We start from the raw sequence: 26,179 nt of genomic DNA on the forward strand, positions 1-26,179 counted from the left end.
GGATCCATTGTAGCGGGCTAGGACTTGTCCGAATGCAAGGACAGACAGAGAATTGTGGCCGTAGGATTCTCGGGCATCCGTATTTGCGCTTCTCGGGATAAGTCATCGTGTCAGCATCTTCTTTCTTCAGGGTTGTCTCAGCCTTATCAGCTCGCCATCAATCTCACCTGGGCCATCTTGTTCCGCATTCTCTCGGTCCTTGCGGCCATTCTTCTGGCCCGGAGTTTTGTCTCCCTGTTGTGTTCCCTTGTCTGTTGTCTTGTGTGTCACGGGTGTCTGGGTGTATTTGGGTCGGAGCTGCTCTGCCCTGCTGCAGAGGCTGGCTGGCCTATGGTCAGCTGCCTTGGGAGAGGCTTCAGATTAAACCAACTGCTGAATGATTTAATTAGTCTGGTACCTACGGCTTCTGATCATTTGCTTTGTACAAATGCATTTCAACAGTTTGCTGTGCTGTAAGCATTTCATAGCTGCTACTCTTGAGAACCTTGTTTTAGATATTAGTTAAAAGGCATCTTTCCAGTTTAAAGCCTAGGCTCTGTCCAAGCCTTGACTTTACCTGGATAGAGAATTTACCAATAAACCCAGAAGTTTTCTGCATCGAAACAATATTCAGGTCAATCTGACTTGGCAATTAGTGAATTAATATAGCAGCTGGATTTTACAGTGGGCTTGGAAAATTGTTATCCGGACATGGTTTTCCAATCTTCCATTGATTTATCAGCTGTGGCAAACTCTGGGATGGGAGTATATATTTAGAATATTCAGTAATTCATATTACAGATAATTTAGATAAGTGTAGTATCGCATAATATCAATTATGCATCTTTTTAATAAGTTTTTTATTTCTGTAAAAATGTTATTTCCTATATGTATACATATGCATGTGTTTTACTTTGATGGTTTTTCATTGTCAGAACAAGACAGCAGATATTTTACCTTTGTTTACAAGAGAGGGGGAGGAAACAGAGGTTGCAGTTCAGAAGCATGGAAACATGATGTACGTATTTTAGATTTTGGAAAAAATGCAAAGATTGTATATCTATTACAAATAATTCTTGAAGAGTCCTTTTTAAACAAGTCTGTTACAAAGCAAATTATCAAGTACTGTTCTAACAGTAGTCAAGCAAAGTTGAGAGAGAATTCTTTGATTCTGGTCAAAAGTTCAGAAGCAAGATTAAAAATTCATTTCAGTTAATAATTTGGAGTAAAGTCTATGTTTGTGTATTCACAGGTTCAAAACAGAAGTAACTTCCTAGCGAAGAACATGGAAACTCATCAGCTGCAGAGACAAGCAGACAGCCCAAAGAGCAGAAGAGCGAGCACGCAGATGTGAACCGTATCGAGACCACAGTTGACAGCTGAACAACTTTGATCCCACATGCGAGAGCAATGAACTTTGGGTTTCATGTGAAAGAGTGGGAAAATTGATATTGTAAAACCTCACTTGTTAAATAAAGCATGGTGTGAACTGTGTCAAGATTCAGAATCCTGCATGAGAGATAAAGTCCTGGAATATGAAGGTGAATCAGGTATCACCCTTGAGCTGTATCATTTTGTTGATCACTTTGTGATGTGATGTCACCTGCATCACTTCTTTTAGTTAACTCAAAAGAAAGTATACCTTATTTCAGTGAAAATAGTTTTTTGTATAATATTCAATTTTTCTTTTTATTTATCATGCTCTATATAAAGAGGCAACATCTTAGTGTAACCTTATATCACTCTTAGTCACACCTGATTGTGAAGAGTTTGACTCATGAAATTTCAGATAGAGATTTATAACAACTCAGCTTTCAATTCAAGTAGCTTCAGCAGAAACTTTAAAGCAATTAGACAAATTAAGCTACTGGTTAAGTAAGCAACCTAGATCTATTTCTCTAGCTTTGAGTGGTTAGTTAACTGATGTTCAAAACTGGAGGCAGAGTGCTCTGTAGAGCAGAGCAGCAGTTCTGTTGTTGGTGCGTAGGGCATGAGTGAAGGAGAAATAACCCTTCGTGAAAATTAATCAAAGAAAAGGTTTGGGTTGATATTTTTCTTTTTTTTCAAATAGAGGGGCAAATGTTGGAGTCTGGAATACAGAGTGCGTGCCCTTGTTTCTGATACTTAGTTATAAGATCCAGAAAAACACTGAATTTCATATTATATGAAATTCATGAGCGCGTTTTCATGGTGATACATGAAAACAAATATTAAAGTTAGATAGAAAAAGCTAAAAGTGTGTGTAGATAGTTTTTTTAAATCACTGGGTGAAAAAGTTAGTTTAGAGAACAGGAGACAAGATGCAGGATTTACAGTGTTGTCTCTTGTCCCTTCTTTCTTCTTCATGTTCTTCTCCTGGAGGTTTTTGGGTAGTAGTGAGTGATTGGATAGAGAATGCCGTAGTGCATCACAGAGGAGATGGGTCATTGGGTCAGTAAGAAAAATAATATATGTGTCTATTGTTAATTGGGTAAAAATAGGTATAAAGATGAAAGAACTGCGTATTTCAGGGCCATTCTGTGCATCAGACACAAAGTGTGCCGCAAGGCCTTGTTTGTACTGTCAGAAGAAAGAAATGTACCAGATTGCAAAGATTAACCTTGTGCAGCCAGCCTGGAGAAGTTCTGTGATGACCTTTTAATAAACACGAGAAACAAGATTCTAACGAGCTTGGGAGTTTTCTTCAAATCATAAGAACTGAGATAAGCAGGGCTCCCCACGAGGGAGGATCCCAAAAGAATTCAATCCAAAGGAGGCTGAGAGATCCAAGAATAAAAACAAAAATACAGAAGAGATGCAGCAGAAACAGAAAAAGGATTTTTTAGAGAAAAGTTACCAGTGGCACTTGCTGTGCTCATTGTGAAAAGTTGCCAGTCCTCAGGTGACTGCAATTTGCCTACCTTCCTTGACAGCATCGGTGGCTACAAAAACTTTAAGGGTTTAAGCCTCCCCCAGAGGCTGTGGATTATCTTTCCTGCTTCTTGCAGGGAAGCCACGTCTTCTCTGTGACCAAATGAAGTCCCTCCTTCTGAGATGAACACCAGGCTCTGGGCCACCTAAAACTGTGCCCATCTTAACCTACGAGAGAAAGATTGACACTTTAAAACTTGGGAGCGTAACTGTTCACGCTGAAAAGCCAGAATGCACCATCTCCGGATAAGGCACAGAATCGCTCCAGTTGCAGACAGAAATTTTTAAGAACAGATTGGAAGTAGCTCAAGACACTTATTGCAACATTTAGATCTTGGGTGGCCTCTGCCATGCAACAGAAACTGGAGTGCCAAATCTTTCTAGGCAAAAATTCCTCTCCTTGACCAAATCAATCCTCAATTGGCACGTGGCAGCTGAACTTTACACCCACATGTGGTGCTAAATACAAGAAGAAATTGGAGTTTCCTTCACTGAAATGAGGGCAACAAAGATCTGGCCCTCACCACCGGTCAGGCACACCTCGGCAGACTCTGTTAGCTCGTGTCAGGCAGGGAGAAGGTGCACGAGGAACGCGTGCGTGCGCCTCGACGCGAGCGGAAGCGTCGCTCACCTGTACCTTCCAACGTGCCTTGCAGCGCACGGCCAGGAATACACTAATGAATTATTTGTTATGGGGAAGAAATAGACTGTTAAGGACTTTACCTTCATCTGTGTGCAGTATTCCTTGAGCTGAGTCCTTTCTGCCTCGTCGGTGGATTGAAGGTATTTCTTCCTAGACTTGTCTCCCACCACGCGGAGGCGTTTAGCGAACGTCAGGCTCGGACGGGTCTGTTGGAATAGGAGCAGAGTCAGAAAAAGGAGCTAAAAATGAGTAGGTGGAAACAGTTTCAGACACACAGCATTTCCAGGATGTAGTTACTTCTGGTACATCTATGCAGTACTCTAAGCAATGATTTCGAACCTTTTATCCCAGCTTTAATAGGTTATTCCTAATTATCACCATTTTTATAACCAGTGCTCGCCTCCCCCTGCAATACACAGGCACAGGGAGGACACTGCAGTTATTTACACAACAGAAGAAGTAACATACCAAATTAAACACCCAGCACTATACCTCACGTCTGGAAGCAAAAACTGGGCACACACTTCAGTGTGCAGAACACCTGTAAGAATAAAACCTGCTTTAAATATATTAGGCATCTAGTCACATGCCTATGAAATTCAGTGCAGCAGTGACAAAAAAAGGAATTATTTCCTTAAGGCCGTGTCCCCGCTCAAGCCCGGCCGTGTCACTTTACACACTTAACTCTCTTTCACCCCGCCCTGCTATTTACAGACAGCGCCCCGCTCACTCCCTCCCCAGGCATCTGCGGTGCTCAAAAGCAGAAACTCTGTATCCGTGTGCACTAACGTCCATCATTTTTTACATTTCCATTTTTCTTTACATTTGACTTCATCCCAAACAGTTGTCTAAGAAATACTGTTATTAAATCTTTGTTTCTCTTGGTACACCGTGAGAACTTGGTGTTGCTCTGTATGTGTGGCTTTGGCCACGCTTGTGGACGTGTAAAGTCAGTACTTAGAGTCTTCTGGACACATAATGGGCAAAGTGTGTCGGAGGGCCCCAGTGGATAAATTGCTGTTCTGTACATCTGTAGTGGCGCTGAGTTTTCCTTTGGTTAAGGAGACCTTAACCACGTTCACTGTGGGGAAAGCTGATGGACTCCTGACTGCAGGGCTGGGGTGATGGTGCTGCCTTCTGCATGCCTTTCCTTTGTGGACACAAACCACTGGAAAAGCAAGGCCCTGAAGCAACCGGGATCCTCCTGAGAGGGCCACTCCATTCCAGCAGCAGTGCTGAACACATTCCCCTCCTCTCCCAGCCCTGGCCAGCGCTACAGCAGGCAGAGGAGGGAGCTGCCTGGGGAAAATGGAATCTTGGCCCTGCTCCACCAGGTACCAACCTCTTCTTCTGCTAGACAATGTGCCTTCACACAAAAGACGGGTCCCCAAAGGATGGGCCTTGCAGGCTCTTGCCTTGGAGTGGGAGCAGCTCCACCCTGTTTTTATTCTGGTGGCAGCTTGCTTAATCCCAAGGTAGAGACTGGTGCTCCCAGGGTGAGCACTCCCGGTGGAATGGCCAGGCCTCCCAGCCCTGCAGTTTAAAAAGGAGCACAGACACACAGAGAGAACCATGGACAGGTGAGAAAGAAATGCTCCGTGAGGCAAGGCTGGCTTGAACAGCTGCATCCTGGGCATTGCCTTGTTGTCTCCCATCACCCAGCTCTGCAGCCAAGAGGCCCCTGTGGTCTGTAGCACTCATCATTCTCATTGCTCACACCTGGGGCTGCTCTGAGCCCTCATCATCCTCACTGCTCACACCTGGGGCTGCTCTGAGCCCTCATCATCCCGACAGCTCACAGCTTGTGCTGCTGTCACCCCGAGACCGAGGGCAGGGGCAGAAGAAACGCATTGCTCATTCCCTAGACAGATTTATATTACTTGTATCTATTTCTTATTAATGCCTATATATAAGTATCTCCCTATAGTTTTATCTTTATTATAGATTTCTTTATTTCCATTTTTATATTATTTATTTAAAATCCCTGCTTCTAACCAAAGAAAAACCAAAATTCCTCTGTGGTGGTGCATGTGTATTTCTGGTTTGATACGGTGCTCTGCATACACATTTTGGGTTGAATATGGTGATGTGCATTTATTTGTGGTTAAAAACGGATGTGCACCATCAACCCTCCTCCTCCTCCTTCTCTTCCCCTGGGGGCCGGAGAAACTTCCAGGGATGTGGGGTTTGAGGGTCTTTGGGAGGGATTTGGGGGTTACTGGAGGATTTGAGGACTCCAGGCCGAAAGGCCCCAGTTGTGGGGGGGACTTGGGGTGGATCCTCAGAGAAACTGGGGAGCTCTGGGGGTGGGGCGGAGGGAGGTTTCCAGGGGGCAGTCTTTAGGGAATTTGGGGTCACCAGGGGTTCTGGGGGTGTCAGGGAGAGCCGAAAGAGCAGCAGGACCCCACAGCTGGAACAAACAGCCTTTAATTGGGGGGGGTTGCCCCCCACCACAGCCCCCTCCTCATCTCCAAGCCCCCCCCCGGCAGAGCCCGCTGCAGGGGCACCCGCAGCCCGGTAGGAGGAAGGGCGAGGGGGGGCTGTCCCTGGGGCCCCCCCGGGCTGCCCCCCAGCCCCCTCCCCAGCCCGGCCGGGGCCGCTTTGGCTGAAGCAGGTAGGGACAGAGGGGGGCAGGGCGGCGCGGGGCGCCATGGGATGTGTCGCGACAGGGGGGGTCGCGCCGGGTCATGTCACGACACAGCCGGCGGCAGCAGCATCGTGACGGTTCCGCGTCCTGGGAGACTCCGGGGGGTTCCGGGCTCCAGGCTCCGGGGTCCCGTGAGGGTCTGAGGGCATCCCTGGGTGGTTTGGGGGGGGCCGGGGGGTCCCAGGGGAGCTCCGGGCTCCAGAGCCGGGGGGATCTGGGTGGGTCTGGGTGGGCCCGGGGAGGGTCTGGGGAATCCCAGAGAGGTCTCGGGGCATCTGCGGGGTCCCAGTGGGGTCTTGGGGGGTCCCACAGGGGTCTCGGGCCGTCCAGCAGGGCCCTGGAGGGCTCCGAGTTCCAGAGTTGGGGAGCCCAGGGGGGTCTGGGGTGGTCCTGGGCAGCCCTGGGCAGCTCTGGGCTCCATGGTCTGGGGTCCCACGGGAGTCTGGAGGGGTTCGGGGGGTCCCAGAGGGGTCTGAGGGCAGCCTGAGGGGCCTTGCGGGGCTCCGGGCTCCAGATTTGTGGGGCCCGAGAGGGTCTGGGGGGGGTCGGGGGAGGTGGGGAGGGGTCTGGGAGTTCCCAGGGGAGTCTTGGGGGCTTTCGGGGTGGGTCCTGGGAATCCCAGGGTGGTTTTGGGGCCTCCCTGGAGGGATCCGGGGGGTCCCAGGGCTTCTCAGTTCTCCAGATTTTGGGGGCCCGAGGGGGTCTGGGGGCGTGGGGGGGCCCACGGGTATCTCTGGATTGGGAGGGTCCCCAGGGTGGAGGGTCTGGGCTGAGGGCCCGGAGGGCAATGGGGGTCCAGCCTTCATCCCCCCCTGCTGCTTCCTCCGCCTGGGGGGGCTGTGGGGACCTCCAAAAGGGGGGGGCTGCCGGCAGGAGCCCCCCGGGACCACCCCAGGCCTGGGTAAGCCCCCCGGGGGTCTCATTCTCCTCATCCTCGGCTGAGCTCCATGAGAAAGGGTTCTGGGGGTGAGGAGGGGGGGTCAACAAACCCCCCCGGAACACTCCCAAAACCAGGGGAGGAACCACCCCCCAAAATTCCAGACTCACCTCCTGCTCTTTGAGGGCTCCAAAAATGGGGCTGGGAGCACGAGGGGGTGGCTGCGGGGGGGGTGGGGAGGGAGCAATTTAGGGTAAGTTTTGGGCCACTTTTGGGGTACTTTGGGGGCACTTTTGAAGTCCTCTTAGGGCACTTTTTGAGGCACTCACTGTATTGACAGCACGAAGTGGGCTGGGAGTTCTGGCAGGGGGGTCCCCCATCTTCCACCCCCCCAAACTGACTGCTCGTCCTGGAGGTCTCGGTCTTCCTTCTTGCCGGGGGGCCCTAGGGGTCCCCAGACCTGCTGAAGACAACGCTTGATTTGGGGTGGGGAGGTGCGCCCCTCTGGTGCCCCACTCCCTCCCCCTGGGGTGGGGGTAGTACCTGGGGGCTGGGCTGGGGTCCGGTGTGCCAGGAAGACCCCCAGGTCTGGGGGTCCCCGTCGGTGCCTCCTGAGCACAGCCAGCAGGCTCCGGCGCCGCTCGCTCACCAGCTCCCGCCCCCCAAACACCCTGAAACTGCCCAGGAGCGAGGCCAGACTGGCCACCAGATCCTTCACCCCTCCGACCTCTCCCTCCTCAATTTGGGGGGCCGGAGGGGGGCCATCCCCACCAGGGGCAGGGGTCAGCAGGCGCCGGACGTCGAGAGATTTGACCTCGTGGTTGAAGAGGCCGCGGTGGCATAGCCGCTTCTGGGTGATCACCACGGCTTTGGGGGGGCCCAGGGGGCTGCCCAAAGCGAGACCCCCCCACAGGGGAGGCTGCAGCCAGCGAGGGGGGCCGGTGGGACCCTGCCGGGAGCGCCCCAAGGGCAGCTTTGGGCCGAATTTGGCGGCATTGCGTTCCCGTTTGGTCCGGAGGCGTTTGGATTTGGAGCGGGTGGGAATGGGGAGGGGGCAGTGCAGGGGGGCCCCCGGGTGGTGGCTCATGGTGGCGCCTGGGAAAAAGCTGGAAAAAGGGAGGTTTCTGAGTTTTCCCCCTCAGGATCCCCATTCCCCCCATGGAACCTCTTGGTACTCAGATTAACCCTAATTCACACCCCCAGGACCTGGTAATTACCCCCCAGTCCCCCAGTTTCACCTTAGTTTCCCTCCCAGAGCCTCCCATTCCCCCCTGAGTACCCTCAGGACCCCCCAGTTCCCCGCAGGACCCCCATTTCCCCCTCAGCCAGCCCCCAATAACACCAGCACCCCCCGAAGAGCCCTCAAGCCCCACTTCAACCCCCATTTTCCCCTCAGATCTTCCCCCAGAGCTCTCCATTCCTTTCTACAACCCACACTTCCCCTTAGGACGCCCCAGGACTCCAAATCCTCACCAATTCCCCCCATTTTCCCCAGTTTCTCCCCAGTTCTCCCACCTGCTCCGAGGCCTCGCCCCCTCACGCGCCGGTGGGCGGGGCCAGCGCCGGCTCGTGCCGGCGGCCGTTGGGTGCCGGGGCTCGCTCGAGTTCTCCCGCGCTTCGCTCCGATTGGTCCGCACGGCCCCAGAGCTCGGGCGCTGATTGGTCGGGAAAAGGCGGCGCTCCGAGAGAGGGGCGGGGCCTCCGTGAGGGGGAGGCGGGGCGGGGCTGAGGCGAGTTGGGAATAATGAGGGAAAGTGGGGGAAAAACAGGGAAAGTTCGGCAGAAACATGGACGCAAAAGGGGAGAAAAGGAGCACATTGAGGGAAATTTGGGGTGATGGGGGAGAATTGGGGGGATATGGCGATAGTGGGGTGAGATGGGAGGAGAATAGAGAGAATGGGAAATAATGGGGAGAAATGGGGATAGAGGGAAAATAGGGATAGTGAGGGGAAATGGGGGGAAATTGGCAGATAGTGCGGGGAAATGGGACATAGTGGGCTAAAAATTGGAATAATGGGAAATTGGGAGAAAATTTTGCAGAAAATTGAGGGGAAATAGAGATGGTAGAGAAAGGAGCAAATGGGAGATAATGGGATGGAACGAGGGACTTGCAGATAATGAGAAAAATTGGGAAAAAAGGGGAAAAAACGGGATAAAAATAAAACATGGGAAGTTTTGGATAATGGGGGAAATTATTAATTATTTATTATTTATCACTACTATTTAATAATAGTATTTAGTATTTGTTATATTTAATAATATATTATTAAATACTAGAATATTTTAAAATTAATAAAATTAAAGCTATACTAAAGTGTTATGTTATTTAATAATTTAATATTTTAATATTGTATAATATATTATTGCATTATAAAATAATTATTATATCATCGTTGTTAATTATTACTTAATTATTAATCACTTAATAACATTGTTATTGTTAGTGTTATTGTTATTATGCTAAAATGGGGGGAAATTGTAAGGAAAATAGGGGGGGAATTTGGGATATTGGAGGAAAATGGAGGTCTCATCGTCATTATTTATTCACAACATATTGAAGACTCATCAGTTGTTTATTAGCCATCTATCCGCTCCAGGCGAGAGGGGGTCCCCCAGCACCCCCCAGACCCTCACCAGCTTTATTGGGGGGGGGGGCTCAGCACAGCCTTAAGTTCCTAAAGCAAAGCCTTTGTGGGGTGGGGGGCACGCAGGGGTTTGGGGAGGGGTCCCGTGAGGTGATTTTGGGGGTCTTTTAAGGCTTCTCCAGCAGGCCGTCGCCAGCGGGGGGGGTCCCCACGTCCTGGTAGGTGGCTTGGACCCCCCGAGAAATGTCCTCGTACATGGAGCACTCATCCAAGTTCAGCCCCTGCAGAGGGGGAAATGGGGGTGGGGGGTCGGTGTGGGGGTGATGGACCCCCCCCCTCCCCAGCCCCTTTTTGGGGGCCTCACGGCGTCCCCCCCAGCTCACCTCATAAAGATTTTCCTCCTCCAGGGCGATTTTCTTGGGCTGGAGGAGCCGCTCATTGGCCCAGCGCTTCTGGGAGGGGAGAAAAAATGGGGTGCGGGGGGGTTTGAGGGACACCCGGGGGGGGTTTGAGGGACACCCAGGGGGGGAAACCCGGGGGGGGGGGGGGGGTTGAGGGACACCCGGGGGGGGTTTGAGGGACACCCGGGGGGGGTTTGAGGGACACCCAGGGGGGGAAACCCGGGGGGGGGGGGGGGGTTGAGGGACACCCGGGGGGGGTTTGAGGGACACCCGGGGGGGGTTTGAGGGACATCCGGGGGGGGGTGAGGGACACCCGGGGGGGGTTGAGGGACACCCGGGGGGGGTTTGAGGGACACCCGGGGGGGTTTGAGGGACATCCGGGGGGGGGTGAGGGACACCCGGGGGGGGGGGGTTGAGGGACACCCGGGAGGGGGTTGAGGGACACCCGGGGGGGTTTGAGGGACACCTAGGGGGGGAAACCCGGGGGGGGGGTTGAGGGACACCCGGGGGGGGGTTGAGGGACACCCGGGGGGATTGAAGAGGAATTGAAGGGGATTTGGGGTGCTTGGGGGGGGACTGGGGGTCTCTGGGGGGGAATTAGAGGTGCCAGGGGTTTTTTTGGGGGCGCCTGGGGAAGGGTTTATGGGGTACCAGGAGGAATCGGGGTTGCCAGGACTGAAATGCCGGGGACAGCAGGGCCGGAATAAAGGGCGGGGTCCCGTTTGTCGCCCCCTCCTCACCCTGAAGAGCAGCAGCAGCCCCGGCCCCGCGGCGCAGAGCAGCAGCAGCACCCCCTGCGCCGTCAGGATCCTGTTCTTGGTGGCGTCCCTCAGCTGCAGGAACGGCACCGGCACGGGCTCTGCCGGGCCGGCCGGGTCAGCCGGACCCCCGAAACCCCCCCGAGCCCACCCCCCCGAGCCCCCCGCTCACCGTGCACCCGCACGAAGGTGCCGCAGGACTGCGCGGCCGCCTCGCCGAGCTGCAGGCGGCAGAAGTAGAGCCCGCTGTGGTTGTGCTGCAGGCTCTGGAAGCTCAGCGTGGACACGCAGCCCTCCCGATCCACCTGCCGACCCCCGCCCGCCGCCGGCACCTCCTGCGGCCAGCTGCAGCTCCGGCCGTGGTAGCGCCGGGGACACACCTGCAGCCAGGTGACCGTGGCGTCCGGCGGCGCCTGGAAGCGGCACTCGAGGCTCAGGGGCTCGCCGGGAGCCGCCGAGCGGGACGTAGGCCCGGGCCACACGCGGAGCTCGCCCGAGGAGCCGCAGGACGGGCCGGGAGAGGGGCTGATGGCCACGGCCAGCGGCTCCGGGGGCTCCGAGCGCGGGGGCACAGCCGGGGGGTACGCGGGGCTCTGGCTCCGGCAGCCTGGGCGGGACAAAGGGGGCTCAGCGAGCCTGCTGGGGGGGCACTGCGGACCCGCCGTGGGGCAGGGGCTCGCACAGAGATCCCCGATCCCCGCAGGGGGAGCCCCGCAGCCCCCCATGGGTCGGGGTCTCACAGAGAGCCCTGGGTGACATAGGGGGGCACAGAGACCCCCCGATCCCCGCAGGGGGATCCCCGCAGCCCCCCATGGGTCAGGGTCTCACAAAAGGAACCTGTGTTGAACAGTGGGGGTCCTTGAGGAGCAGTGACCCTGCTGAGGGGTCACTGCGGATCCCCGGGACCCCCGCGGGTGAGGGAAGCACTGCAGCCCCCCCGCGGGTGGGGGTCTCGCACAGGTGGCCCCGGGTGGCCCCGCAGCCCCCCCCCAGTTTCAGTTCCAGTTCAGCTGGGGACAGGAAGCGCGGCGGGGTCACGCTGGCACAGGTGGCTCGGGGGAAGCACGCGGTGCTTTTGGGTTCCCGCAGAGACCCCTGCCGGGTTCGGGGGTCCCCCTGGTCATGGGGGATGGGTACTGGGGACCCATGAGGGGTGGGCACAGGCGGGACCCCCAAGATCTCCAGACCCGGGGACCCGGCAGGTCCTGAAACACCCCAGACCCAAGCCCTGAGACTCCGGAAATGAGATCCTCAGCGCCCCTGAGAATCCCCCAGACCCAAATCCTGAAACCCCAGAAGTGACACCCAGGAACCCCTGAAACCCCCAGACCCAAGCCCTGACATCCCTGGGACTGCTGAAACCCCCAGACCCAAGCCCTGAGACCCCAGAAGTGACACCCAGGAACCCCTGAAACCCCCAGACCCAAGCCCTGACATCCCTGGGACTGCTGAAACCCCCAGACCCAAGCCCTGAGACCCCCAGTACCCCTGAGACCTTCTGACCCAAGCCCCGGGACCCCTGAAGCCCCCAGACCCAAGTCTGAGACCACTAGGACCCCTGAAACCCCCAGGAGCATCCCCAGAGACCCTCGGGACCCCCAGAACCCCCAGACCCAAGCCTCGGTACCCAGTTCCCCCATTCCCCCCCCCCCCCCCGCGATACCTGGGAGGAGGAGGAGGAGGAGACTGAGGAGGAGGGGGCTCGGGACCCCCTGTTTTGGGGGAGCCCCCTGGATTTGGGGAGCGGCCGCCATCAGCTGCATCCGCCCGGGCCCTGAGGAGATTCGCCCCAGTGCCCCGAGGGGAGGGAAATGGGGGGCCCGCCCCAAAATCCCCTGGGACCTGGGGGGGCCGCCCCTCAGAGGAGGGGGTTAGGGGGCAGGGGGGGCTTGGGGAATTGAGGGCCTCAGTGTTGGGGTGTTGGGATTTGAGTCTGGGGTCTCAGGGGTTTGGGGGTCTCAGTACTTCAATGTCACGGTTTAGGCCGGGGGGTCTCAGGGGTCTCAGAGGTTTGAGGTGTCACGGTTTGGGGCTGGGGGGTCTCAGGGGTGTCACGGTTTGGGGCTGGGGGGTCTCAGGGCTGTCACGGTTTGGGGCTGGAGGATTCCCGGTAGTCTCAGGGGTCCCGGAGTCGTTTCTGGCGTTAGACCGGGGGTCCGTTGGGGTGGGTCTGGGGGTCACAGCGCAGGGGGGGTTCGGTGTCCCGGGGGGGGGTTCGGTGTCCCGGGGGGGGTTCGGTGTCCCGGGGGGGCCGCGGCCCCACCTCACTTCCTGCAGGAAGCTCCGGCGGCGCCGGGGCCGCGCTTTGTGTCCGCCCGGGGAACGCCTTTTTCCGCCCTGCCCCGTCCGCCCGCACCCCGAAACTGCCCAGAACCCCCCAGAACCCCCCAAACCCCCCCGAGCCCGCCCCCGCTGGACCCCGCCCCCCGCCCCCCCCATTTCCTGGATCGTTTCTCCAGCGCGGAAACAGGTATTGGGGGGGGGGCTGGGCGGGGGTCCGCTGCCTCATCGCCAAAGTCCCCCGCGATCCCCCCAAAGCGCCCCCCAAGTTCCCCTCGGCCCCCCGAGGGCGCCCCCCGCATTCCCACGCGTGTCCCCCATCCCGAAACGGTTTTTGGGGGGGATCCGCCCTGGCCCCCCTCGCCCCGCCCCGGTGTGAACGGGGCCCTTTGTGCGGCCCCGGAGAGCGGCGCCGCCCCCTCCCCACCCGCGACCCCTCCCCAGAACCGCGGGGCGGGGGGGGCGAAGAAACCCCCCCGACCCCTGACACCCTCCCCCAAATCCTGAGAGCCCCCCCCCCCAAACTTCTGACAGGACGAGCCCCCCCGCGAGCAGGATGGAGCCGGAGGAGGGTCTCAGTGGGGTGAGCGGAGCCCCCCACCCCCGGGGGGGCCGGAGACCCCCCGAGATCCCGCGGCCCTGGGGGTCCCGAGAGGCGCGGGGCCTTGGGGACCCCGCGGTTTTGGGGGTTTTTTTAGAGTCCCGGGGGTCCCCAAGATCGCAGGGGTCTGGGGGGGTCTCGGGGGTCCCGAGATCTGAGGCATCTGGGCGTCCCGGGGGTTCGGAGAGGGTCCTGGGGGTCTCGGGGGGTGCTGGGGGTTTCTGGCATCCTGGAGTCTCAGTCTTGGGGTCACGGGTGTCGGGGGGGGGGGGATGGGTCGCAGGACTGGGGGGTCCTGGTGGCCTCAGGCTGGGGGAGCCTGGCGGACCCCGGCGAGGCCCCCCCGACCCCTGTGTCCCCCCCAAGCCGCCGTGCGCGGGTGCCCGCGGCCCCTCGGCCGCTGCCATCATCGGTGCCGAGGACGAGGACTTCGAGAACGACATCGAGCCCGTGAGCGTGGGGAGGGGCTCCCTGGGGGAACCCCCCGCGTTTCCCCCCCCCAAACCCTGACACCCCCCCCGCGCCCCCTCCCCAGACCCCCGAGGAGCAGAACAGCCAGTTCCAGAGCCTGGAGCTGCTGCGGCAGCAGCCGCTGTCCCTCATGGCCTTCCTGCAGCACGTCGTGCTCCAGTTCGACTCCTGCCCCGTGGTGAGATGGGGAGGGGGCTCCCACACCCCCACAGGCCCCCCCAGACCGGGGGGAGGGGGTGCTGAGGGTGACATTTCCCCAGGGGGACGCCCAAGGGTGGGAGGGGGCTACACCTCGGGAGTAACTTCTGTCTCTGTTCCCCCCTCCCCGCCGGCAGGGGCTGCAGCCGAGGTAAAACAGGAGGGGGAAAGTTCGGGGGGGCGGACTGGATTTATTTGGGGGGGGGGGTCACCCTATTCCCATCCCCTCCCCCAGCTCTGTTACCTGCACGTGGACATGATGCGGAGGATGAACCCCAAGGAGGGCAGGAAGCAATTCCTGGAATTCTGCCACTTGTTCCTGGACAAGGCGGGGGTGAGACCCCTCCTCAAACCTCCCCGGACCCCTCCTCACCCCAAGAATGGTCCCCTAAATCCTGACCCCCTCCCCCCCTCTGTGACAGCTCCTGCGGGTGCCCATCCCCCACCACGTCCAGTTTGAGCTGGGTGAGTGACAGCCCGGGGCGGGGGGGGGGTCCCGAGAACCCCACCCGCCCCCCCAGACCCCCCCTCTTTTTGAGGGGACCCCAACCCTTCGGGACGCTGCTGCAAAGGCGGCCCCCAGAGCTGGGGGGCAGGGGGCTTTGGGAGCCCCCAGAAGGGGGGGCTGATAATGGGGAGGGGTCTCCAGCGCCGCCTCCCCCCCAGAACGGAGCCGTCCGGAGCTGCTGCCGGAGGAGACCCAGCGGCGATTCCTGCAGGACATCCAGAACTTCCAGGAGCCGGAGATCTCCCGGCAGCTGGAAGACTTCAGGTCTGCGGCGGGGAGGGGGGCTCGGGGGGGGTAATTTGGGGGGTGGTCGGGGGTCCGAGCGCTCGGTGACCCCCCCCAGGTCGAAGCGGTTGATGGGGATGACGCCGGGGGAACAGGAGCTGTCGGAGCTGGAGTGGAGCCGCGCCCGGGACCCCGCGGGATGCGAGTCCAAGGAGAAGCAGCTGGCCGAGCAGCTGCTGGCCCGCCTCGAGGAGATGCAGTGAGTGGGGAGGGGGCTCCAAACCCCCCCTGCGCCTCCCCAAATGCTCGGGAATTCCCTCCCTTCTCCCCAAGTCCGGAAATCCACGGAACGCCCCCAAAATCCCCGGGACCGCCCAGGGCTCGTGGCGCCGCTCCTGAATTAGCATCACTCCGCCCCAAAGGCGTGTTTGCCTCCTCAAATCCGTGTGAACTCCCCAAAATCCTCGTGAACCCCCCCAAAATCCTCGTGAGCCCCCCAAAAATCCTTGTGAAAACCCAAAAATCCTCGAGAACCCCCCCAAAATCCTTGTGAACCACCCCAAAATCCTTGTGACCCCCCCCAGGTCCATGGAACCACCCCCTAAAATTGGGTAACTCTTCCCCAAATTCCTACAAACTCCTCAGATCTGTGGGTTTGGACTGGTCCTAGGTGAGATTTGGGGGGGGGTCCGATGAGGTTTAGGTCTCAGGTGGGATTTGGGGAGGTCTCAGGTGGGATTTGGGGGATTTTGGGGGCGATTTGGGGCTCATCCTCCTCTCCCTCCGCAGCCTCACGATCTCTTCAGATGAGGAAAAAAGGTGAGGGGGTCTTTGGGGGGAGTCGGGGGGTCTGGGAACACTCAAGGGCTCCCGGGTGGGTTTTGTGGACCCCCCCAGAGCCCCAAATTCCCCCGGACCTGCCCCGAACGCCCCTCCCCAGCTCCGTCATCTTCGGCGCCATCGTTGCCTACATGAAATTCCTGGGCGTCAGAACCAAGGGTGGCGACACCAAAAAATCCAAATCCAACTTTTTCCGCAAAAAGGTGAGACCCCCGCGCCCACTCCCCAATTCCTCCCGACCCCCCCTGACCCCCCAGACCCCTCCTGACTCCCCCTTTCCCCACAGATTTCCGGGAAGGAGCCCCAGGGAAAGGCCCGGAAGGGTTTCAGCCTCCCCGGGGCCGCTCTGTGGGGTCGTGACGCCCACAGTGAGTGGGGGGCTATGGGGGGGGGGGAGGTGGGAGACCCCTCCCCACCTTCTGCAGGACCCCCCCTTCTCTGCTCTTTCCCTCCCTCTCAGGTGCCTCCTCCCCACATTTTGTTTTGTAGGTGCTGAGTTCAGGCAAAGCGAAGGTACCCCCGGAGCCCCGCCCCATTTACCCCCTCCCACCTGGGGGGCTCGGCCTCCCCCGTGGGACCCCCACCCCATTGATCCCCCAATCCTGGGGGGGGCTGTAAGACCCCCACCCCATTAACCCCTGGCTGTTGACCCCTCCCACCCCATTGAGCCCCCCCCACCCCGCTGAGCCCCTCCAATTTCTGGGGGACTTCACCCACGACCCCCCAGAGCTTCTGGGGGCTTCCCCTGACTCCCCCTGTCTGCCCCCCAGCCGAAAAACCCCCCCACCCAGAGCGGAGGGGCCCGAGGGGGGCAGAGCGCATTGAGGGGGGGTCTTCCCGCCCCCCCCGTGGCGGGGGAGGCACAGGCGGGACCCCCGACCCCCCCCCAGGCCTGTCAGTCATCGTGACCCCCCCGGGCGGGGACAGCGCCGAGGCTGAAGCAGGTGAGGGGCGGGGGGGGCTTTTTCTTGGGGGGGGGGGTCCTATTCCTGCACACCCCCCCCCCAACGCCCCCTCCTGTCCAGGGACAGACCTCCTGGGACCCTCGGAATTGGGAGACCCCCCCCCGGAGCCCCCCTCCGGAGAGCAGCACGCCGTGGAGGAGGGAGCAGAGAGCGAGAGGTGGGTGAGATGTCCCCCCCCAAAATTTGGAGTGTGTGTCCCCCCCAAAGTGTCCCCCCCCCCCCACCAGGTAACCCCCTCCCAAAATTACCCCCCCACCCAAAGGAACTCCTCACCCAAATTAGACCCCCCCAAATTAACCCCCCCAAATTAACCCCTCCACCCAAACGGAGCCCCCCACTAATTAAACCCCCCCCAATTTAACCCTCCCCAAATTAACCCCTCCACCCAAATGAACCCCCCCTCAAATTACACCCCCTCCGAGGCTGTCGGGAGCTGCTGCCCCCCCCCCATAATTAACCGTAATTACCAAATTATCCCTCCCTGGATGATTTTGGAGAGCTGGGACCCCCCCCCCAAATTAAATTCTCTCCCCAGACGCAGTCTCAGGTTGGTGACCCCCCCCTTGCATGACCCCGTGGGGGGGCTCGGCCTTGACCCCCCCGCAAATTAACCAGCTAAGTACTCCCCCCACCCCTGCACGGCCGCCCCCTCCCCACAAAAATCACTCACCCTCTCCCCCCTCCTTTCTTTTGCATGCACCCCCCCCCCGTGTCTGTCCGTCCGTCCGTCCCACCTCCCCCCCGCCCCCCCCCCCCCCCCCCCGTTTTGGGGCCCCCTCCCAGGAGATTGGGGCGCTCTGAGAGCCTCCGGGTGCCCGAGCGACGCCGCTCCCAAAAACTGGGGGGGGGGCGTCAGCCCAACCCCCCCCGCTCCCGCAGCAACGCCGACCTGCAGGGACACCCCCCCCCCACGTAGGTCCGGGGGGTGGGGAGGGGTCTGGGGAGGAGGACAGCCCCCCCCCCCCCAATTTGAGGGATCTGGGGGGGAGCGACCCCCAGGATCAGGTGGCTGGGGATTTTGGGGTGGGGGTCCCTCCGGGATGTTCCCCTGGGATATTTTGGGGGGGTTGACTCCAGGACATCCCAATGGGGTTTTTTGAGGGGGGGGGGTCTCTCCGAGACAGCCCTACGGAATTTCGGAGGAGGGGTCACTCCGGGATGTTCCCCTGGGATATTTTGAGGGGGGGGTTACTCCAGGACGACCCCCCAGAGTTTTTCCTGGTGGGGGGGCAGTGGGCTCGCCTCTGAACCCCCAAATAATCCCTGCCCCATCCCCGTTTCCGTGGCGCAGCCCAGAGCCGGGGGGGCCCGGGGGGGGGGACCCCCCGCCCTTTCTGCCTCGGCAGCCTGAGGAGGCTGTGCCGCGCCTGGAGCCGGAGCTGGAGCAGGAGCCGCCGGCCTGGCGGCAGCTCGCGGCCCCCGAGGCGCTCCTCAGGCTGCCCCAGCGCGAGCTGCGGCGCCAGGAGGTCATCAACGGTGAGGGGAGCACCGAAACCGCCCCAAAATCCTGCCCTGGGACCCCAAAAACCTGCCCGGAGTGCCCTAAAAACCCGCCCCAAAAACCCGCCCCAAAACTGCCCCAAAACCACCCCAAAATCCTGCCCTGGAGCCCCAAAACCTGCCTGGAGTGCCCCAAAACCACCCCAAAAACCCGCCCCAAAAACCCGCCCCAAAACTGCCCCAAAACCACCCCAAAATCCTGCCCTGGAGCCCCAAAACCTGCCTGGAGTGCCCCAAAACCACCCCAAAAACCCGCCCCAAAATCCACTCCAAAACTGCCCCAAAACCTGCCCGGAGTGCCCCAAAACCACCCCAAAAACCCACCCCAGAAACCCGCCCCAAAACTGCCCCGAAACCGCCCGAAAACAGCCGTGATCCCCACCTCACTGTCCCAGACAAGGGGCATGGAGGGGAGCCCCAGAATGGACCCCAAAAATCAACTCAGCTCCCCCAGAACCCCCCTGAGGACCCCAAAACCCCTCCAGGACCTTTCTGAGCCCCCCCCCCAGAGCTGCCGGAGCACCCCGAGACCCCCTGGAGATCCCCAAAATCCCTGTGAGACCCCCCCAAAGGCCTCAGGGACCCCCCAAAGACCCCCGGCGCCCTCGGGGACCCCCAGAGACCCCCGAAGCCCCCTCGGGGACCCCCCAAAGACCCCCGGCCCCCTCGGGGACCCCCAGAGACCCCCGGCGCCGTTGGCAGAGCTGTTCCTGACGGAGCACGCCCACGTCCGCATGCTGCGGGTGCTGCTGGAGCTCTTCTACCAGCCCATGCTCCGTGAGGCCTTCTTCGACGAGCAGGAGCTCTCCAACATCTTCCCCAGCCTCGAGGACCTGGTGGAAGTTCACAGTGAGTCGGGGGGGGGTCCCGGGGGGGTGTTTTGGGGGGGTTTTTTGGGGGGTTGACCCCCCCCGTGTCTGTCCCAGCCGTGTTCCTCGACAGCCTCAAGAAGCTGCGGGAGGAGAGCGGCTTCATCATCGGCGAGATCGGGGACGTGCTGCTGGCCAGGGTGGGCTTTGGGGGGTCCCGGGGGGGTTTGGGGGGTCCCGGGGGGGCTGGGAGGGTTTTGGGGGGTCCTGGTGGGGCTGGGAGGGTCTCAGGGTGGGGTTTGGGGGGTCCCAGGGGGGCTGGGAGGGTCTCAGCGGTGATTTTGGTGTCTCCCCGGGGTTCGGGGGGTCTCAGGGGTGATTTTGGGGTCTCCCCGGGGTTCGGGGGGTCTCAGGGGTGATGTTGGGGTCTCCACGGGGTTCGGGGGGTCTCAGGGGTGATTTTGGGGTCTCCCCGGGGTTCGGGGGGTCTCAGGGGTGATGTTGGGGTCTCCCCGGGGTTTGGGGGGGTCTCAGCAGTGATTTTGGTGTCTCCCCGGGGTTTAGGGGGTCTCAGCAGTGATTTTGGTGTCTCCCCGGGGTTTGGGGGGTCTCAGCAGTGATTTCGGGGTCTCCCCGGGGTTCGGGGGGTCTCAGGGGTGATGTTGGGGTCTCCCCGGGGTTCGGGGGGCTCCCTTTGCCCCCCCAGTTCGAGGGCACCGAGGGCAGCTGGTTCCAGAAGATCTCGGCGCGCTTCTGCAGCCGCCAGAGCTTCGCCCTGGAGCAGCTCAAGGCCAAGCAGAGGAAGGACACCAGGTTCAACCAGTTCATCCAGGTACCCCCAAAACAGCCCCTGGGACACCCCAAAATCACCCCCCAAAAAATTTGGGGCGGGTTAAAAGGTTTGGTGGGGGGGTTAAAGGCGGGATTTTGGGGGCTGGCACGAGCACGTGAGGTGTAATCGGCTCACCCAGGTACCCCCAAAACCCCCCCTTGGTGCACGAAAAACGCCCCCCAGGACCCCAGAAATGCTCTCGGGGACCCCAAAAATGCGCTCTGAGCACTCCAAGAAGTTTTGGGACATTTTGGGGGTGTTTTGGGGGGGGGTTCAGAGGGGGCTTGGGATGGTCAAGGACATGGGGCATAAGGAGTTCATCCAGATCCCCCAAAACAGCCCCTGGAACCCCCCAAAAACACCCTCTGGGGGACCCAAAAAACACCTCCCGGGCACCCCAAACCCCCTCGGAACCCCCCAAAATGTGCCTGGGACCCCTCAGGAGGCTGAGAGCCGCCCACGGTGCCGGCGGCTGCAGCTCAAGGACATCATCCCCACGGAGATGCAGAGGCTCACCAAGTACCCGCTGCTGCTGCTCAGCATCACCAAATGCACCGGTGAGACCCCCGGAACAACCCCCGGGCCCCCCGAAATCCGGGCTCCGAGAGCCCCCCCAAAATCCCCCCCAAATCCCCCCTGCCCCTCGCAGAGGCCGCGGCCGAGAGGGCCAAGGTGGAGCAGGCGGCCGAGTGCTGCCGCCAGATCCTCAACCACGTCAACCAGGAGGTCCGGGACATGGAGAACCTGATGGTAACGCCCCCCGAAACCCTCCGGAACAGCCCGGAAACCCCCCAGAAACCCCCCGAAACCCCCCGGAAACCCCCCAGAAACCCCCCAAAACCCCCTGAAACCCCCCAAAACCCCCTGAAACGGCCTGGAAACCCCCCAAAACCCCCCAAGATCCCCCCAACCCCCTCAAAATCTCCCTCTGCTTCTCCGCAAACCTTATGGGACCCCCCAAATTCCCCCAACCTCCAGGACCCCCCAAATCCCCTTCAGGACCCCTTAGAGCCCCCTTGACACCTTCTGGGACCCCCCAAATCCCCTCGGGACCCCCCAAATCCCCCCAAATCCCCGCGGGACCCCCCCAAATCCCCTCGGGACCCCCAGGTGTGGCTGGGCCCTGTAATGCCCCCCCTTCACCAGCAGGGAAAGCCAAAAGCCCACCCCGAATTCCCACCGGGAACCCGAATTTTCTCTCTGTGGGACCCCGGACGAGCCCCCCCGAATTCCCCCCAAGCTCTGGGGACCCTCTGCCCCCCACTGAGCCCCCCTGAGCCCCCCCGTGCCCCCGCAGAAGCTCAAGGATTACCAGCGGCGCCTCGACCTCTCCAACCTGAAGCAGAGCACGGACCCCCTGCTCAGCGAGTTCAAGGTGGGGAGGGGGTCCCAGGACCGCCAAAATTCACCATCTGGGTCCTTCCCAAGTCCCCCCGACCCCCCCCAAACTGACCCCCCCCAAGATCCCCCCAAATCCTGTCCTGAACGGCCCCAAATTCCCCTCTCTGTCCTCCCAGATTCCCCCCATAAAATCCCTCCTGTTCCCTGCCCTGGTCCCTCTGATCTGCTCCCCCAAACCTCCTCAAGTCACCCCAAAACCTGCCCAGATCCCCTCCAAACATCCCCCTCTGCCCTCCCCAGACCCCCCAAAAACTCCCCTTCAGTTCCCGGCGAGCGCTGAAATCACCAAACTCACCCTGGAGCACGAGGGGTTAACCCTAACCCTCTTTCCCCAAAATTATCCTGAAAAACCTCCCCCACCTCACGCAAATCTCCCCCAGATCCCCTCTGAGCCCCTCCCTGCGTCCATCACACCCCAAATCCCACCCCAAACCCCTCAGAACACCGTTCTTTCCCCAAACCCCCCCAGAACACCGTTCTTTCCCCAAATACCCCCAAAAAATCACCAATACCAAACACCAATATCACAAAGCTCACCCCGGGCTCCTCTCCTCCAAACTCCCCCCCGCAAAAAACCTCCGCGAACCCACCCAAACTTCCCCCAGACCCCCTCCAATCCCCTCCTGGGACACATCACACCCAAAAAAACACCCCCAAACCCCCCCGAACACCATTCTTTCCCCCCAAACCCCCCCGAACCCCCCCCAGAACACCGTTTTTTCCCTGAACCCCCAGAACACCGTTCTTTCCCCCCAAACCCCCCCAGAACACCGTTCTCTCCCCCAAACCCCCCCGAGCCCCCCCAGAACACCGTTCTCTCCCCCAAACCCCCCCGAGCCCCCCCAGAACACCGTTTTTTCCCTGAACCCCCAGAACACCGACATCACCAAGCGCACCCTGGTGCACGAGGGTCCCCTGACCTGGCGCATCACCCGCGACAAAGCCGTCGGTGAGCCCCCCACCCCCCCCCACACCCCCCCTTTGTGTCCTGGGGGTGCCCGCGCCCCCCCCCACAGCGGGGCTGTTTTTGGGGTGCCCGCAGAGGTGCAGGTGCTGCTGCTGGACGATCTGCTGGTGCTGCTGCAGCGGCAGGAGGAGCGGCTGGTGCTGCGCTGGCAGAGCCGGGCGCTGGCGCCCTGCCCCGATGGCAAGCAGCTGCTGAGCCCGGTGGTCCGGCTGCGCTCGGCCATGACCCGAGAGGTGGCCACAGGTCCGGGAGGGCTCCCCGAGGCGGTTTGGGGGGGCACGGGGAAGCTCCCCGACAGGATTTTGGGGTGGGAGTGGGTTTGAGGGGGATTAGGCTCCGGGTTGAGTTTGGGTTACGCGGGCGGGGTGGGGCAGGGAGGGGGGGTTGGGGTGGGTTTGGGGTTTGGGGTGGGTTTGGGGTGGGTTTGGGGTTTGGGGTGGGTTTGGGGTGGGTTTGGGGTGTCGGGATGGGTTTGGGGTGGGTTTGGGGTGTTGGGATGGGTTTGGGGTGGGTTTAGTAGGGGTTAGGGGTGGGTTTGGGAGTTTGGGATGGGTTTGTGGGGCGGGGCTCACCCAAAGCCACTCCAGGCTAAATCTGGGGTGGTTCCGGTCGGTTTTTTTGGGGGGGCTGGAGGCACGGGGAGCCCCCTGACCACCCGAACCGCCCCCCCCCAGACCACAAAGCCTTTTACGTCATCATCAGCTGGGAGAACGGCGCCCAGATCTACGAGCTGGTGGCTCCCAGCGTGTCCGACCGCAAAAAGTGAGGGGGGGGCTCCCGGGGGGGGTCCCAGGGGGGCTGGGTGGGTTTGGAGGGTCCTGGGAGGGCTCTGGGAGGAGATGGGGGGGGGGTCGGGGTGTCCTGTGGTTTTTGGGGGGATCTGGGGGTGCTGAAGGCCCCCCCGGCCCCCCCCGCAGCTGGTGCAGCATCATCAGCGACACCGCGGGGTCCCTGAAGCTGCCGGGGGCTCAGAGGGCCAAGGGCCAGCGGCCGGGGGGGGGACACGGCCCCCCGGGCCAGCCGGAGTGAGTACCCCCCAAAACACCCCAAAACACCCCAAAAACACCCCAAAACACCCCAAAAACCCAGCCTGAGACCCCAAAACACCCCAAAAACCCAACCAGAGACCCCCAAAACACCCCAAAAACCCAACCTGAGACCCCCAAACCCACCTCCTACCCCCCCCAGAATCCCCCCAGAGCCCCCCCAGCCTCCCTAGATAACGGGGGGGCTCGGGGGGATTTAGGGGGGATTTTGGGGTCTCCTTGCTGACCCTCCCCCCCTCTCGCAGTTACCGGGACCCCTCTGAAAATGGGGGAGGGGCCCTGAAGGAGCCGCTGCCCCTGGACGGTGAGGGGGGGTCCGGGGGGGATTTGGGGGGATCCGGGGGGGATTTGGGGGGTTTTGGGGGTCCCGAGGCTGGGTTTGGGGTGTTTCAGGTGGGTTTGGGGGATCCCGGTGGGTTTGGGGGGGTCCTGGGGCTGGGTTTGGGGGGTTTCAGGTGGGTTTGGGAGGTCCCGGTGGGTTTGGGGGGGTCCGGGGGATCCCGGTGGGTTTGGGGGGGGGGTCTCGGTGGGTTTTGGGGTGCAGGGTCTCAGCCGCGCCCCCCCAGAGCGGGAGAAGGACGGGGCTGTGGAAGGCACCGAATTCGGGGGCCCCCCCGAGAAACGCGAGGCCGAGTCGGGGGTGCTGGGGGGGCTCCCCAGACCCCCCCGCGCCCCCGATGGGGGGGGCCTGGCAGCCGCCGCCCTGCAGAGAGGTGAGACCCCCCCCCAATCACCTGAGACCCCCCCGCACCCCAAAACCCCCCTAAAACAGCACAAACCCCCCTAAACTCTCCAAAACCCCTTAAAACACCCCAAAAACTCCACCCAGGCCCCTTCAGACACCCCCAAACTCCTCCCAAACTTCTGCAAAACTCCCTCAAACCCGCCCAGACCTTCCCAGTCACCCCCAAAACCCACCCAGACCCAAAACCTCCCCAAACCCACCCAGACCCCCCCAAAACCAACCCAGACCCCCCAAAACCTCCCCAAACCTTCCCAGAGCTCACCAAAACCCACCCAGACCCCCCCAAACGGCCCCAAACCCACCCAGACCCCCCAAATCCCCCCCAAGAGTCCCCCCAAATCTCTCCCCCGCAGTGGCGGAGCTGCGGCGGCTGCTGCGGGCGGGGGGCGGGCCCGGGGAGGGACCCCCGCCCCCCGAGCAGGATTTGGGGGGGGGTCCCGGCGCGGCCCCCCCCGAGCAGGAGCGGAGACACGCGGGGGATGGGGCCGAGAGCGACGGGGACCCCCCCGAGGGGGGGGGCACAGGTTGGGGGGGGGGAATTTCGGGGGGGGGGCAGATTTGGGAGAGGGGCCGGAATTTGGGGGGGGTCGGGGAAGGGACACCTGAATCTGGGGAGGGGGGCGCTGGATTGGAGTGGGACGGATTTGGGGGGGATCCCGAGTTGGAGGAGGGGCACCGGAATTCGGGGGGTGGTCGGGAAAGGGGGGGGGGGTGTCAGTGGGGGGAGCACCGGAATTTTGGAGGGGGGACAAAGAAAGGGGGGGTCGGGGGGCTGCGAGGGAGAGGGGTCAAGGAAAAGAGTTCGGGGGGGGGGCACAGGAATTTGGGGGGGGGTGTCCAGGTCACGCGGCTCGGCCAAGGTGCGACCCCTCCCCCCCCTTTTCACTCTCCCTTAGGGGGGGCCCCGAACGGCGCCTGGGGGGGGCGGCCCGAGGGGGGGGGTCCCCCGGAGGAGGGGGGTCCCGAGCTGAGCCCCCCCCCCGCGCTGGTGCTGCCCCCCGGCCCCGCGGCCTGGCTGGGGGCAGAGCTGGGGGCGCTCCACGAGAGCCTCAGGGGGCTCAAGGTGAGGGGGGGGGAATTGGGGGGGGGCTGCGACCCCCTCTCCCCTCCCAAAACCAGCGCGGGGGTGGGGGGGGGGGTCCCTGCCCCACATAAAAACGGGGAGGGAGGGGGCGGAACCCCCCTGGTGGGACCGGGGTGGAGAAATGGGGGTCTCCACCCCCCAAAAACGCGCGGGAGGATCCTCCCCAATAATGCCCCCTTCCCAAAGTAACGCCCCCTCCCCACAATAACGCCCCCTCCCCAAAGTAACGCCCCCTCCCCAGGAAATCGAGGATCATTACTGGCAGCTCTTCCTGGCCAAGCGCGGCCTCCTCACGTGAGCGCAGGTGAGGGGGGGCTCCAATTGGGGAGGGGGGGCTCCCCCTGACCCCCCCTGAACCCCCCTGACCCCCCCCCGACCCTCCCCAGGAGCATCCGCGACCCCCCCTCAATTCAGGGCTGCAGCGCCAGGAGCCGCCACCAGAAGGCGACAAACGCCGAGCGCCGTTTTTGGGGGGCTGGGAGGGGGGGTCCGCACGCCCCCTCCCCCTCCTCTTTTATTCCAGGGGGGTCCGAACGCCCCCTCCCCCCCCCGCTCTGTTTTTATACATTTTATATCAATTTATACCCAGGGGGAGGGGCGTGGAGACCCCTCCCCACTTTTAGCCCTTTTTTTTGGGGGGGGGGAGGGGGGATGTACATAAATTTATATTTGGGGAGGGGGCGTCACAAGAGACTCTCCCCGTGCCCCCCCCACCCCCAATTTGGGTGGAAAACCAAAGAATTTGGGAAAACGCCAAATAAAAATCGATGTCGCTTCTGAGGGGCGGGTTGGGGTTTTTTTTGGGGGGGGAGGGGGCGCGCGCGGCCCTCCCCAACCCACCAGAACCCCCCCCCCCAAATAAAACGAGGCCGAGCGAGGGGTCTTTTATTGCTTGAGCAGCCGCCGG

General features: G+C 61.0%; 3 protein-coding genes across 10 annotated transcripts; 1 reads left to right on the top strand and 2 right to left on the bottom strand.

The window, feature by feature from the left end:
- Positions 1 to 824: 824 nt before the first annotated feature.
- On the bottom strand, positions 825 to 9,238 carry PRR19 (proline rich 19). Of its 7 annotated transcripts, none has more exons than XM_086864896.1 (5): positions 8,572 to 9,238; positions 7,600 to 8,162; positions 7,386 to 7,516; positions 3,613 to 3,738; positions 825 to 3,057 (listed from the first exon to the last, which is right to left on the bottom strand). In XM_086864896.1, exons 2-5 carry the CDS (start codon positions 8,141 to 8,143, stop codon positions 2,920 to 2,922), a joined length of 939 nt encoding a protein of 312 aa, XP_086721022.1. In that variant the 5' UTR covers positions 8,144 to 8,162; positions 8,572 to 9,238; the 3' UTR covers positions 825 to 2,919. The 7 variants fall into 7 exon arrangements, with proteins under 7 accessions (XP_086721022.1, XP_086721021.1, XP_086721020.1 ...); XM_086864895.1 differs by having other exon boundaries at positions 2,030 to 3,057; positions 7,386 to 7,519; XM_086864894.1 differs by having other exon boundaries at positions 2,030 to 3,057; positions 7,386 to 7,531.
- Positions 9,239 to 9,610: 372 nt separating this feature from the next.
- On the bottom strand, positions 9,611 to 12,977 carry CD79A (CD79a molecule). Its single transcript, XM_086864886.1, has 5 exons — positions 12,464 to 12,977; positions 10,973 to 11,407; positions 10,783 to 10,901; positions 10,025 to 10,093; positions 9,611 to 9,922 (listed from the first exon to the last, which is right to left on the bottom strand). Exons 1-5 carry the CDS (start codon positions 12,561 to 12,563, stop codon positions 9,809 to 9,811), a joined length of 837 nt encoding a protein of 278 aa, XP_086721012.1. The 5' UTR covers positions 12,564 to 12,977; the 3' UTR covers positions 9,611 to 9,808.
- Positions 12,978 to 13,099: 122 nt separating this feature from the next.
- Positions 13,100 to 26,052, top strand: ARHGEF1 (Rho guanine nucleotide exchange factor 1). 2 transcript variants are annotated; one of them, XR_015279603.1, is made up of 31 exons: positions 13,100 to 13,270; positions 13,615 to 13,663; positions 14,048 to 14,131; positions 14,217 to 14,330; positions 14,586 to 14,684; positions 14,773 to 14,815; positions 15,017 to 15,122; positions 15,202 to 15,342; positions 15,873 to 15,902; positions 16,024 to 16,126; positions 16,210 to 16,291; positions 16,413 to 16,436; positions 16,694 to 16,867; positions 16,949 to 17,045; positions 18,180 to 18,364; positions 19,091 to 19,237; positions 19,315 to 19,397; positions 19,904 to 20,029; positions 20,472 to 20,586; positions 20,679 to 20,779; positions 21,327 to 21,404; positions 22,304 to 22,379; positions 22,473 to 22,640; positions 23,072 to 23,159; positions 23,315 to 23,422; positions 23,689 to 23,747; positions 24,010 to 24,156; positions 24,542 to 24,712; positions 25,085 to 25,251; positions 25,497 to 25,576; positions 25,659 to 26,052. XR_015279603.1 is itself a non-coding variant. In XM_086864884.1 (31 exons), the coding sequence occupies exons 2-30, from the start codon at positions 13,637 to 13,639 to the stop codon at positions 25,568 to 25,570; spliced, it is 3,000 nt and encodes a 999-aa protein (XP_086721010.1). In that variant the 5' UTR covers positions 13,100 to 13,270; positions 13,615 to 13,636; the 3' UTR covers positions 25,571 to 25,576; positions 25,659 to 26,052. The 2 variants fall into 2 exon arrangements, 1 of the variants encoding a protein (XP_086721010.1); XM_086864884.1 differs by having other exon boundaries at positions 25,514 to 25,576.
- The last annotated feature ends 127 nt before the right edge of the window (positions 26,053 to 26,179 follow it).

Source organism: Cyanistes caeruleus, chromosome 28, assembly GCF_971803275.1.
Source record: "Cyanistes caeruleus chromosome 28, bCyaCae1.hap1.1, whole genome shotgun sequence".
Classification (NCBI taxonomy): domain Eukaryota; kingdom Metazoa; phylum Chordata; class Aves; order Passeriformes; family Paridae; genus Cyanistes; species Cyanistes caeruleus.